Below are 13,583 nucleotides of genomic sequence, written 5' to 3'. Positions count from 1 at the left end.
TTATTTGTCTTCTTGTAAGAGAATAGCTATTAATGGTATAAGCACTTTTACACCAGTATAACTGGGTCCACAGTCAGGATGTCATAATGGTATAGTATAGTTAATGAGATACAACATCTGTGTATGCAGACAAGGCCCAACATACATTTTTAGATGACCAAAAGTGAACTTTGCTTTCAATCTTCTAGCTCTATTTTGCCATATTCGTTTTCTTCATGACATTTGCCAAAAACACCCTAAAACCACTCTTGACCTCTTCCCTCACTAGTGTGACAGGATAGTCTTTTTATGGAGGATCTAATTTAAGCACATTGTGATATACACTTTCCCCTAAAGCAGTGATTTCCAGCTTCAGGGCCATTAATCAATTTTCCAGGAACACAGTAAGTGGCCAACACCACATAAAAATAAAGCTGTGTTCACCTAAGATCACTTCCTCTTGAGTCTCAGTCATACTAACCCTTTTGTAAACAGCTATTTTCTAACTTGTATTTCACTGTACCAAATTATTTATTATGGGTAATACCGAAGAAGTCAAATTTAATACGATTTTTCCAATTGCCTTGCAAGCAAGTACTTTTATATTATTTAACATGAAGACAAAAATAGCTTCTTCCCAAAAACGTAACCCCTGCATGTGCAGCATTTAAATTAGCAAGACAATTTGATTCACCTGACTCTGCATCAGTTACATGGAGGATATTGCATTGTCCTCCAATTGTGAGAAAGCAGTTAGAGCATCCCATTTATTTCTATCTTGATTAAGAAGGATTATTAGGATTTCAAAAGGAACTGAATGGGATTTGGAGCTCTAACTCCCTTACACGCCTTTGGAAATCCCAGCCCACACGTGTAATTTCCCTCAGCCTTCACTGAAGTTATGCACATGCAAGGGATATCCTTGTACACGCAGATGAGAATATATTCCTTAGTCTTTACTCTCTGCTGGTTTCTCAGGCTCCAGGAACAGTAAATTCAGCCCTATCCAATAGGAAATGAGCCAGTAAAAACATAATTTCTAAACTATGCACTGCAGACAGCAGCAGGGTTGCATGATAACATAATTTAACACAGCAAAGGTGCATTTGTTTTCATCTCTCCGCACAGAAAAATAAATACTTTGAACCACCATGCCAATATATCTGCCTGGTTTGGCAGTTTAAGAGGGGAAGAAATCTTCAGACTTGCCCAGTGAGGAAATCTGATCTCGCTCTTTATGCCTGCTAACAAGCGGTCACAGCCCTCTAGTCCCACAAATAAACTGTCTGCAGTGGAGGATGCTGTGATTCGTGTAATCATGTAGTAGTTTTCTCCATTATGTTACCAGTTTTCTGCCAGAAATCACAAATGTCGCCACATGTTACATTCAGCTACCTGAGGTATATTTTATTTTATTTTGTTGTAGTCTATTGTGTTTAATGAAAAACTTCTTGTGAGCTAGCACCAGGAAGTGGCTGTTTATAGCTGTGTTTTGTGGAAATCATAGTTAAGGATTAGAAACAGGAGTAAAATTGGTTGCAGCTGGATCAAGGAGCATATCTGGTAAGACGGAGCCAAAAAATCCATACCTCATCCTCTCTTCTGATCTTAATTTTAGTCTCTCTCACAATTTTCTGAACAATTCATCTGATCAGCAACTGACTACACCTACTGCATTGAAATCTGACTGATTGGACTTTTATTTATTACTCTGTATTCTGTTTTTAGGAGAACCAACGGAATTTGTAGCACCTCTTGACTTACACTATTGTGCAGTAGACCAGATTGGACACTAGGAGATAGGCACAATGTGATGTGTTCTCACTGGAAATTGACAAACTGGTCTGGAAAAAGGCAGAGCTGGGCTAATTTGAGCACAATCACCAAAGCAAACCTGAGGGGGGAGGATGTAAACATGCGTGCATGTATTATTATTTTTTTGTTACAGATTCAGTTATGTCTCTTTAATTACTCTTACTTTATCTAAGATCTGCTCTACCTGCCCTCCACAGGTTTGATGATATTCCCTCTAACCTGTGGGGAGTCTCAGAAGTCTGAAAATCTTTGTTGGGCTAGTTCTTGTTCTTCATTACATGATCCAGGTTTCCTGGAGTCAATAATCTGTGATACTTGTGACTCACAGAAGATGCAGGGTATTTGTGATTTGAAGACAACAACTAGCATGAACAAAGAAGAGGGGCCCTCACTCCCCCCAACTTAGATTTGTCAGAAGGCGAAGATGGGAAATAGGACAGATCTTGGACTGGACACACAGAAGACAGGGATTTAAGAGGCAAGACCACCATCAGGGGTGGCGGTGAGATAAGGCCTGAGCCAATGCACACTGAAATTCATAGGACTCTTGCCACCAGGGCTGGCTCCAGGCCCCAGCGCGCCAAGCGTGTGCTTGGGGCGGCATGCCGTGGGGGGGGCTCTGCCGGTTGCCAGGAGGGTGGCAGGCAGCTCCGGTGGAGCTCCCGCAGGCGTCCCTGCGGAGGGTCCACTGGTCCCGCGGCTCCGGTGGAGCATCTGCAGGCACGCCTGTGGGAGGTCCACCGGAGCAGCGGGACCAGTGAGCGGCGTGCATGGGGCAGCGAAATGGCTAGAGCTGGCCCTGTTTGCCACTGACTTCACTGGGAGCTGGATCAGGCTCACAGAGAACAGAAGTCACAAGGTGCAGCCCAAAAGATCAGGCAGAGCCCAAGAGACTCATTGTACTCAGAGGAAGAGAAGAAAGTCAGGGCACTAACACAAAACATTACTGGGATTCATATCAAAGATGTTAAAGTGGTCTGGATGAAAATGGGAAAGGAAAAGGGTCTGGTTGAGTGGAAGGAAAGATATTGGATTATAGAGAAAGAGACAAGAAGGCTTCAAAAGTTTGGCTATACATCAACATTTTACCAGGCTTATCCAAAGGTTGTCCATTAAAACAGTAAGTCTTAAAAAAAATCAGTGCAATCTTCTGTGCAATGATAATGAAACTCCAATCTTGTACTACTGAAGGGACATAATGGAAGTTAAACTTGTAATCTCTCATGCAGAGAAATCCCTGCCCTCTATGTACTGGTAGGTGCTTTGACACAGCAGTAGAGAAGATGAGTCAGCAGGTTTCTTTGAAGTCAGTGCAGCCTTGAATTCTGAAGAGTGATTTAGATGAGCACTTTTCTCTTGGAGACTCCAAGATTAACCTCTAAGAGAAAAGTCATCATCTAAATTACTCTTCACAATTCAAGGCTACACTGGTTTCAAAGAAACCTGCTGATTCATCTTGCCAGCCAAAGAGTAGACGCTGCGCCAAAGCACCTGGAAGCACATGGAGGACAGGGAAGTTTGTGTAGGGTGGAGATGAGTGAGGAGAGTGTGGGAATCTACTTGGTTAATTATTTGGAAAAATTAATCAAGTGATTAAAATATTCTAAACTTTTATCATAATTTATGGTAAATGTAAAAGGCAGACCAGTTCATCAAAATATTGACATTATAAAGTATACAACAAACTCTGTGGAAGTGGAAATATGTTATAACTCTACATTCAGTTCAAGGAATGATTTGTTTTATGGCTCCTAGACAACATTCTCATTCCGTCTGCTCCAGTCCATACTCAGAATGAGCCTTCTATGATAGATTTCTATTTGCAAGGAAGGAGAGGAGGAGGGATAATATGCCAAGAGTGGAGAAAGCAGAGGAAGTGAAATTAAGCTCAATGTGCCCTAAATTAATCATTGATTGGATTTATTTTTAAAATCTGTATGAAATACATTTCAGATCTATATGCACTAAAAATCATTGAGCTATTCTTGTGTCAGAGATAATTCAATTTAAAATTATAACAACTGTGGAATCTATGTAATTGATGTATTTGTACACCTACTGTTCGCTGTGTAAACATTTTATAAACTGCAGCTATATTATCCACATTACCAATACATGACTGGTATGACATCTGTAATTCTGATTATTTTGGCTGAAATGATTACACTCTCAGATATAGCTCAGGGTTCAAAGTCAGCTTTACAAATTAGTCAGGCAGACTTTTAATTACAATTTTTTTCTTTTTTTGGTGGGGGACTCAGTCTTTATTGAAGGTGTGAGGTGATAGCCTTGGAAACAGAAGTCTTCTACTTATACCCAAAAGCAACAGCAAGGTAGGGCAAGCTTCCCTGCACTGATAAAACATTTCTCAGCACTGGCCTGGAGGAACAGTCTCTAGGAGTGAGAAAACAGTGCAAGATTTCAGATCTATTCAATCCTTGGCCTACCAGCTGAGTCAGTCAACTGTGATGTGTCTGCTTGACCAAGAACATCAACATCGACTATCAAACTGCCATTTATAACAATTTCAATTGGATTTGAACCAGTGACCTAGAAATGAAGGACTAGAGATCTAATTCCCAACACCTTGAGCCATCTAGTCTTCTGGATTGTTTGTTTTTGAACATATGGATACTTAATAATTTGTACCAATAATGGAAAAGTAAAATAATCACAGTAGATGTGCTTTTTCAGAATTGTTATAAAATTTGTACTGATGTGAGAACTTAGGCATATGTACAACAGATACAAATTGGCAATGAGTGTTCCTCTTATATGTGGCCTTATGGCGTATCTTTTATTCGTACTATAACTGAAAAAGAGCATTGTTTCTCTGATGCCAATTACTGTACTTACATTAATAAATCAAAAACAATACAGTCATGAACAGCAAGGGTTCTAGCTAAGAACTTTTAAAAGCTAACTTTAAATCTCCATTAAATTCAACTACAAGAGACGTCATAAGAGTTCAGCATTAAATGGTTATGTTATCAGCCTTTAAGGTTTATTTTTATGATAATGTTCCTATGAAACACAGAAGTGTTAGCAAATCAAGATTTTCTCTCATGAAAATTTCATATTTTCATAATGAAATTTGGATAGTCAAGTTATCTAAGTTAAGGATAAAAAACATTTCTGTGCAAGGTGGCAAAAAAAATTATGCATGAAAAGAAGAGAACCCAGGTTATGTTTGCAGGGCTTGGCAATATGACAAAAAGTTCTTTTGACAAGTAATCTTAACACATTTGAAATGGAAAACATAAGAGAGACAATTAACATGGAACCACAAGACTATTTGCACATTTCAAAGCAGAACCATACTTTAATGTTATGACCCTTTCAGGAATAATTCCTAGAATGATTATGAAAATAGTATGAAGATATATTACAGGATATATGTTATGAGAATATATTACAATGATTTCATGTGGTGTCCAATTATAACAAGCCCTGTTTTGCCTCGTCTCCATATACGCGCAACGATAAAGCTTTAAATTTTACTAGCAAGGTAAAAGTAGCCAGATACACAGATCTGAATTACCTTTCCTTAATGAATGATGCACTTTGGTATCCATGGGGACAACATTTTAAAATGTGGGTGCTTAAAGTTTTTAGGTATCTATAATGATTTGTCAACACTGGGACATTCAGGAAAATTAATCCAAATTTATTTAAAGGTGTGAATTTGAAGAGCATTAGTTAAACCGCATTCAAACCCTGTGAGAACACTCTCATTCAGAATTATAGTGGCCTTATTGTAGGATAGTTTAATTCACTTTGTAAGTGAATTAAGCCAAATTGAATTTAGGCCACTTTAATTCTGAACCATAGCACCCACACAGGGACTCAGTATGGTTTAACTAATCCACTTCAAATTCGTACCTTTAATTAATTTGGATTAATATTCCTGGATACCCCCTATGTAGACAAACCTATGTTTGAAAATTCTGGCTATGAAGTTTACAATGCTAATACTCCCCAGATGAAGTGAAATACAAAAATGTGGTATAGAAATATGATTCACAAGAGCAGTGCCTAGGCATGTATATTGTTTGGGGCTCAGCTCTTATTGTCAGTTCATGGAGTGTCTGTCTGTCTTTCTAGAATACGTATGTGCACGAATATAGAACATACATAAAACATCTTTGTTAATTTCCTTTGTTTTTTAAACCCTTTAAGCATAAAATATCATCTAAATTAATCTAAAAACAAACTCAAAATTAATAAAAACAAACTAAACATTAGAAATACCTTTGTGATCGGCAGTTCCTTGGATTTAGACTCAAAGAGGTGCTCCAGTTTGGAAGTGTCCACTTTAATGGGTTCCAGTTTCGACCACAGGAATTCTTTACAGCGTTTGTTATTTTTACACTGCCACTCAAATGGCCGTACCTCATTCCAAAACAGACGGATGGTTTTCTTCTTCTTCATGAATGCTGGCTGACCCCTAGAAACCTGGGGTGACCCTGAACCCTGAGGAGTGCTGAACAGTGGAGGAGGAGCCAATAAATTACCAGAGGGTGGAGGTGGACATCCAAACAGAGGGAGAGGTGGTGGAGGAGGCAAACCCAAAAAGGAAGGTGGAGGTGGGGGAGGGGGAACTAGGGAGTCCCCAGGACCCATATCAATGTCCAACACATCTACATCATCCTCATCCCCCAAGTCTGTAAAATCCATGTCTTTGATTTTAAGTTCTCTAGGATTAGCCATGAGCTGATCCCAAATGTAATCAGATTCCTTCTTGGGCTGTGCTGGTGTTTTCTCAGGGACTTTTTCATCAAACTCACCCTCAGGCAATACTGTCCCGTTGGCCAGCTCAACATTGTTGAATTTTTCTGCAAAAGCTTTCACGCTGCCTTGGTTGTCCAGATTTCCAATCTCCACCTTTTTGACACTTTCATCTTTGGCCTGCTTGCTGGCCTGCAGGATAGAGATCCTACTGGCTAGGCTGGTGATTGACTCATCACTTTCCTCCGTCTCCTTCTTTTCCTCCTCCTTCTCCTCCAGCTCTTTCTCCTCTTCATCCTTGGGTTTCTTGTTATGGGCATACAACATATCCAGCATGAACCGTTTGTTGTTGAGAATGTTGCTGCACTGCTCATTCACACCAGCATCTTGAATAGTTTGTGACCACGTACCTGTAATCACACACACAATGAACGGAAAAGCAACAGGGTGTCAGGAATCCTAAAAATGGCATTAGAAATGTCTTTGGTGATACATGTACAATTATAGTATGAAACCAGATAAAGGACCTGTCTATACAAAGACTGAATGTGCAGCAAGCTGGGTTGTGAATCTCTCTCACGCTGACTGTCCATAGGGACACTGCCAATGTGCACTAACTGTTTAGTAGTGTGCTTTGATCTACACCACTTTCAAATGGGAGCAGTTCATAGTGCACTAGGGAACTTCTAGTGTGCATCAACAGATTCTACACAGACTGACAGTGCGCAGCAGATTAGTGCAAAGGAAGACTGAAATCACAGGTTGCTGTGAACTAAATATTCAGGTAGACAAGTCCAAAGTTTCAGAAATATTTGGAAATTACATGTAATCAATAGCACAAACCTACAGCCTGATTCAGCAAGTTGGTGAGTGTTTCTCTGAGAAGTGCATAGCAGCCATTCAGGTAGTGGGAGCTGAAGGTGCTCGGAACATCTCAGGAGGTACTCAGTGACTCTAAGGACACAGACCAAACTGCTTCTTGGAAGTGCTCTTTTAATTTTATATAGAGAAAATAACTGGTTACATGTTGGCAATTGCTCACTGAGGAGTTCTGGCCCACATTATTTTACTGGATACCCAGACTGTCAATGAATCTGACCATTTATTAGTCCAAAGGCCACACAAGACTGGATGGCACCTGTACACATTTCCAGTGTCTCTGTGCTTTCTGCTCTGGACTATGACAAGAAGTGGGAGGATGAAAACATTGTCAGAGGGCTGCTCCTGTGGTATTCTTGACATGGCTGGAAACAGGTGTTACTCTACGAAAGAGTGTTTTTTCAGTCTGAGGCCAACAGAATTTGGATATCCACCCACCCCATCCTTCTCCACCGCAACCACCACTGGCCAGGGGAGGGCAGCTTTAAACTCTGGTTGCGCTTAGCACAACTCCTGGGTGCTTTGGTCATATTCACCAGAGTGACCTCTGGGGTCTCTGGCAGAGTGAATTGTGCACACAGAGTAAAATTTTCAAAAGCACCTAAATAACTTAGGAGCCTAAGTCACATTTTCAAAAATGACTAATGCACTTAGGTTCCCAAGTCATTTGGGTGTTTTTGAAAATGTTATCTGCTGACCATAAATACTGACCTGCTTTTAAACTACAATCAAATTGAAATATAGTGGCCTCTGCCCACCTCTCAGCAAGATATAACAATACATATTGTATTCTGCAGTATAGAAGTTGCAAAATTAACTAGTGCATGAGACGTCATAAATAATTAAAACCGAACAACAATAAAACCATCAAAATAAATGATCAAAGTAGATTGTAGGAAGCAGGTATTCTCCTGAATAGCTCTTAACATCTTCCCCAACCAGGTGGGACACAGTGCAGAAAGTATGTGCAAAATATATGAGATCTTTTTTCAAAGGGCATTAAATGAGACCGGGCTTATTTCACCTTCAGTATATTTTGCAATTAAAAATAGATTATGAAAATAGTTCTTCAATACTTACCATGATTTTGTTTTTCATTCTTTCTTTCCCTTCCTTACACATTTAATCAATATTTTTTTTAATCTAACTTTTAACATTAACTTTTAGCTGATTTTGTGTGTGTGTGTGTGTGTGTAGTTCTGTGGTTGCATTTTCTCTTGAGTTTCTTATTTATTTTTGTTTCTCCTTTTATTTATTTTTGTTTTTCCTTTTACTCTATTGTCTTTTTCTTTGTCAGGATTTTTATGTTAGCACTTTAAATTTAATGTCTTTATCAGTTGACTTATTTTATTTCTATAACCTTAAGCCCCTTCCATCTGCTCTGGTAAGTCTCTTCCTTGGCAAGTTCAGTGGCCACATCAATACTATGGGCAAGAGACCCAAATCCCAAACTGGTCTAGCTGAATCATTTGTTAAAATTAAATTAAGTTAAAATGGGTTTAAAAATTCACTGTGCATTATGGAGCATACTTCCAACCTTGGAATTCCAACCTGGGTTTCTAATGTTGAATAGTTTATGGCCCCATCCATACTCGCTCTTAACTACATTTGAAGCTGAACCCAACGTTAAGAAAGATTAGCTTACAGCAAATAATTTTTGTCCAGGATGCAGCCAGCCCCTGTCTTAGGATGCAGGTATTCTCCTGAATAGCTCTTAACATCTTCACCAACCAGGTGGGACACAGTGCAGAAAGTATGTCCAAAATATATGAGATCTTTTTTCAAAGGGCATTAAATGAGACCAGACTTATTCCACCTTCAGTATATTTTGCAATTAAAAATAGATTATGAAAATAGTGAGCTGTGACACCCTTCACTGACCCCTTTTCCTCAACATCCCATCTACAGGATTGCTCCCCCACCTCTTCTCTCGCCAAGATTTGCTACTAGATTTTTCTGAGGTTGCCTCCCTAGAAAATTTGATCTCCTCCAGACTCTCCTCTTCCCCTTCACTATGGATTTCACAAAGACCAATTCACTTTTTACTTTTCTGAACACTCAGTCTCTTCCTTGCCTCATTTTCCCATTTGTGACAGATATGGCAATTTCCTGCAGTATCTTTGGGAGATCTTAGTGTATTAAATTTATATATCATTGTGGGCACGGACTGTATGTAATTCCCTGGGGGAAGGTGACCACAGCTCTTCCAGGAACTAAGAACAGTGGGAGGAAATTAGACATATTCGCTCAGGTTGTAACTTCTCCAGAGAGCTGGCACCAGCTGGAGAGGTTCACATATACTAGTTCAAACTGGATTCTCCAGAGGTCACTAGACAAGGAAAGGATTTTGTGGATAAAATGTCTGATTTTAAACTGAGTCAGGACTTTCTTCCTGATCCAGCAAAGAGACACGACTTCTGTCCAAGTTGGGCCCCAATCATTCCTGGGGAAGGCTGGAAGGACTTTGGCCTACAGAGGCCACGTTAGACTGATGGGTGAACTCTGGTAAACTGTTAGCATGCATATAGGAACTTTTATTGTTTTTATATGTTTTCTCTGTAATACTTTTACCTTAAAAATAAATGTGCTTGCTCATAAAGGGCTGTGCTGTAACATATAACTGCCAGCAATTATGCTTTTCATAAGGCTGTGGAGAAAAAGCAAAGCATAGATGCTGGCCTATTTAGGCAGTCTGGCTTACTGGGGATTACCATAGTGTAGACAGGGAACTGTGAAGCCTGTTCAGGAGGGAGAGAGATGCAGATTGGAGTCTAGAGTGGGTACCCTCGAGGGACCACAGAGGGAGGAATACAGGTGCAGTTGCCCTGAGCTGCGACACCTTCACTGATCCCTTTTCCTCAACATCCCATCTACAGGATTGCTCCCTCACTTCTTCTCTCGCCAAGATTTGCTACTAGATTTTTCTGAGGTTGCCTCCCTAGAAAATTTGATCTCCTCTAGACTCTCCTCTTCCCCTTCACTATGGATTTTACAAAGACCAATTCCCAACCAGATTCAATTGCCGAAAGACTTCAGAACTGTCCAAAATTTCCCAGACTCCACTCTATACATGCCACAAGATTTAGCCCCCCTCTAGATTCTCACCTTCTGTGTCTTCCTAGATTGATTCCTTTCCAATAGTGCTCACTCAACATTCTACAACAGAGTTTGGAGTCCCATTTTAGGCTCCCAAGATCTACTTCATTCTTCACTAGCCAAACATTATTATTGCTGCAAAGCCTCCTGCTGTTGCTACTCTTGTAGATATCGCTGCCCCCTCCCCCATCCATCCCCCGCACGCTACTTCTCCTGGCTACTGCTTTGCAGTGCTCCCTAGGATGAGAGGGGTTGGAAGAAGCATAGATCAGTGTGTTTGATGCTAAGGAAGGAGGAGCCAAAAACCAAACACTTCATTTCCTTGCCCCTGCTGTGTCTGGGCAGGCACAGAAATGTAATCCATGAATGACAGCGCCTTTCCTGGAATCTGAGAACTGTCTGAGAAAGCACAAAACCCTAGGAATGCAAAAATAATTCATGCAGACCGAGTACTCTCCATGATTTCTAGTTCTGCATTTGCTCCCTTACCAACTAAATTGCAAACTTTAGTAATTCACAACACATTAGGTCTCTCAACCAATGAGCCTTTACTATAATGCTGAAGCCTATTTCATTAAGCTATAGTACAACAGGAAAATAGTACTGCAGCAGTGTATGAGAAATGGATTCAATGTGACAAGAAGTTAAAGTTCATCAAGTTGGAAACAGCCAGGACTAAAATGTGCTGAGCGTGAAAAAAAAATGTGTAACCCATTCGCTCCTCATTTACATTTGGACTATGCAACAGCGTGATGAGAGCCACAGTCTGTTTCATAACCAGTACAGTTTTTGCTGAACACCAGCTGAGTAATCTGCAATACTGACAGTTAGCAACATCTTGTCTGCTTGAAGAGGAGGAAGCAGAAGATAGTCTCCATCCCCTATGTGTTCAAAGCCTTTCATCATCTACTCTAAAACAGAGGCTCTAGCTGCCTTACATTGGTGGAGAAAGGGGAAGAGAGAGTTAGCGTGAGCTTTTATGATTTATTTCCTGTGCTGGTCCCCTCACAACCCACTAAGCAGTAGCACTGAAGGTGTAAGCAATACCTCCATTCCTAGAAGGTACTTTTCATTATCTGCATTATACCTGAAGACAAGGGATCCAAATTTATGATAAGACTGTCCTTGAAATTGACTGTGCCCTTCTCAGGTGGAACTGCTGTCTCAAAGAGATAAGTTTGTTGGGACTAACTCCTCAACTCATCTTTTATGTTTATATTTTTACACAGACATTTATCTATCCATCTTCTTCAAGGGTATAATAGTATTCATGGAGCCATATACCTGCCTTGACCAGTGACATCAAGGAGAGTTCGGTGCACTGAAGAAAAGCTGATGACCCTTAAACAGTGAACAATAGTGAACCTGTAACATTTTAGTAACATATTGCTGTAAAAAAAGAGATGGGGTTTGCCACCACAGGCCATTTTTAAATCAATACTGCATTTTTTAAAAAAAGATATGCACTAGTTCAAAAGAACTATTTGAGGGAAGCTCTGTGGCTTTTGTTACACACGAGGTCAGACTAGATGATCACAGTGGTCCCTTCTGGCCCTGCAATCTATAGATAAAAATGTGAATGTCTGAAGGCAGGCAATTTAACCAACCACACATGATCTCCATGATTCCAAACAATTTCTATTTCATCAGGAAAGAGTGATTATATACTTCATATGTTACGATACTTAATTTATTTTAACATCTAAAGTGTTCCATTTAGAACAGTGCATGCCACTGCAGTGCCTCAATAAGATTTAGAGGCCATGTTAATTATATTATAGCTATTAATTCAAGAGTAAACAACTGTATAAGAATCAAATTACTAAGGGCCACAATCTGCCATTTAGTCACTGGCATAGGCTGCTGGCCACATGGAGTTGGACCTCCCAGGAGGGAATTTTAGATGGCACAACTCCTCCCCTAGCAGGCTGGGGCATAGGGTATGTGTGCAGGCGGTGACATCCTTTAAGTGTACCTGGTGGTTCATCCAGCCATTATTGTGGGCTACTGTGGAAGTGTTCCCTTTAGGACAATGTTCTCCTTATGCCTTCTCCACCCAAGCCATGGTCAGCATTTCTAGCTGCACAGTCAGCAACTTCAAAAAAGTGTCTCCCTGAATTTCTGATATCTGACCAAGACAGGAATGATGGAAGAAAAGAAAGAAATACAGCACCTGGAGAAGCACCTCACCTAATTTCCTATAGTATTAACATTATGGCTACCAGTCACGATAGTGAATAGTGTGGAGACAGGCATTCGCGATCTCATGACAAACTATCTTAGGGTATCTCATACCATTGGAACATCCAACTGAATTCACTGAGCTTTGGATGCAGGTTAGTGGCAGGATCAGTCTCTAACTAGTTAGTAAATTAACTGTTGAAAGAAGAAAGCGGTCTTGATCAGAGGGAAATCTTATTTTACTAAGGCCTGATTCTTCTGCCGCTCTGCACACATAAACCCCATTGAAGTCAATGGAATTCCACGGACAGAGAGCAGATATGGATTTGAATCATAAAGGAAGAAATACTAATGAAGGACAGGCTGAAAGGTTGGTTAATTGATTAGTTTTACACCAAAGCACCTGATTTAACATGTTCTTTATGGGAAAGCCTGCATTTATTGAAAAAAGCTTCAATTTACCAGTTTCATTGTCACTGGTTAACTTGTCCTCTCTTTCTTCCCTCTCTAAAGTGCTGCTTGCTGAGGATATGCTGGATGCAGAACAGTTGTCTTTTTCGTTCACTTCCTCATTCTGCCTCTCTTTTTCACTGAGTATTGCACTTTCTTCTGGCTCTCGCTCAGGACCTTGCTCCACCTCACTCTCTGGTCCCACCTCTGTAGCCTGTGGTGTCTCCGTTCCCTGCTCGGCCTCTGCCTCAGTTTCCTGTTCTGGTTCTGGCTCAGGTTCTGGTTCAGGTTCACTGGCACTCACTGGTGGAGAGAACAATGGAGAAAAAGATTCACTTAACAACAATTTCTCTTGGTCGTCTAGACTCACCCATCCGACTGAGCAAGATGTGAATTTACGAGTGATTTTTTTTGTCCATGGAGAGTCTAGCTTTATGAGCAAGAGGCTGCTGATC

General features: G+C 40.4%; 1 protein-coding gene across 11 annotated transcripts in view; it reads right to left on the bottom strand.

Annotated features, from left to right (window-relative positions):
- The window catches only part of FHOD3 (formin homology 2 domain containing 3), a 657,808-nt gene that overhangs the window by 105,896 nt on the left and 538,329 nt on the right, over positions 1–13,583 (bottom strand). For 10 of the 11 annotated variants that reach the window (XM_050937644.1, XM_050937645.1, XM_050937646.1 and 7 more), the window contains 2 exons: positions 13,141–13,431; positions 6,046–6,932 (listed from right to left, as the gene is read on the bottom strand). In XM_050937644.1, coding sequence (XP_050793601.1) covers positions 6,046–6,932; positions 13,141–13,431 — 1,178 coding nt within the window. The remainder of the gene's footprint in view (positions 1–6,045; positions 6,933–13,140; positions 13,432–13,583) is intronic. The other variant, XM_050937647.1, reaches the window with a different exon arrangement.

Source organism: Gopherus flavomarginatus, chromosome 2 (assembly GCF_025201925.1).
Source record: "Gopherus flavomarginatus isolate rGopFla2 chromosome 2, rGopFla2.mat.asm, whole genome shotgun sequence".
Taxonomy (NCBI): domain Eukaryota; kingdom Metazoa; phylum Chordata; order Testudines; family Testudinidae; genus Gopherus; species Gopherus flavomarginatus.
The sequence above is the reverse complement of the archived record's forward strand: the minus strand, read 5'-3'. Positions and strand labels throughout refer to the sequence as shown.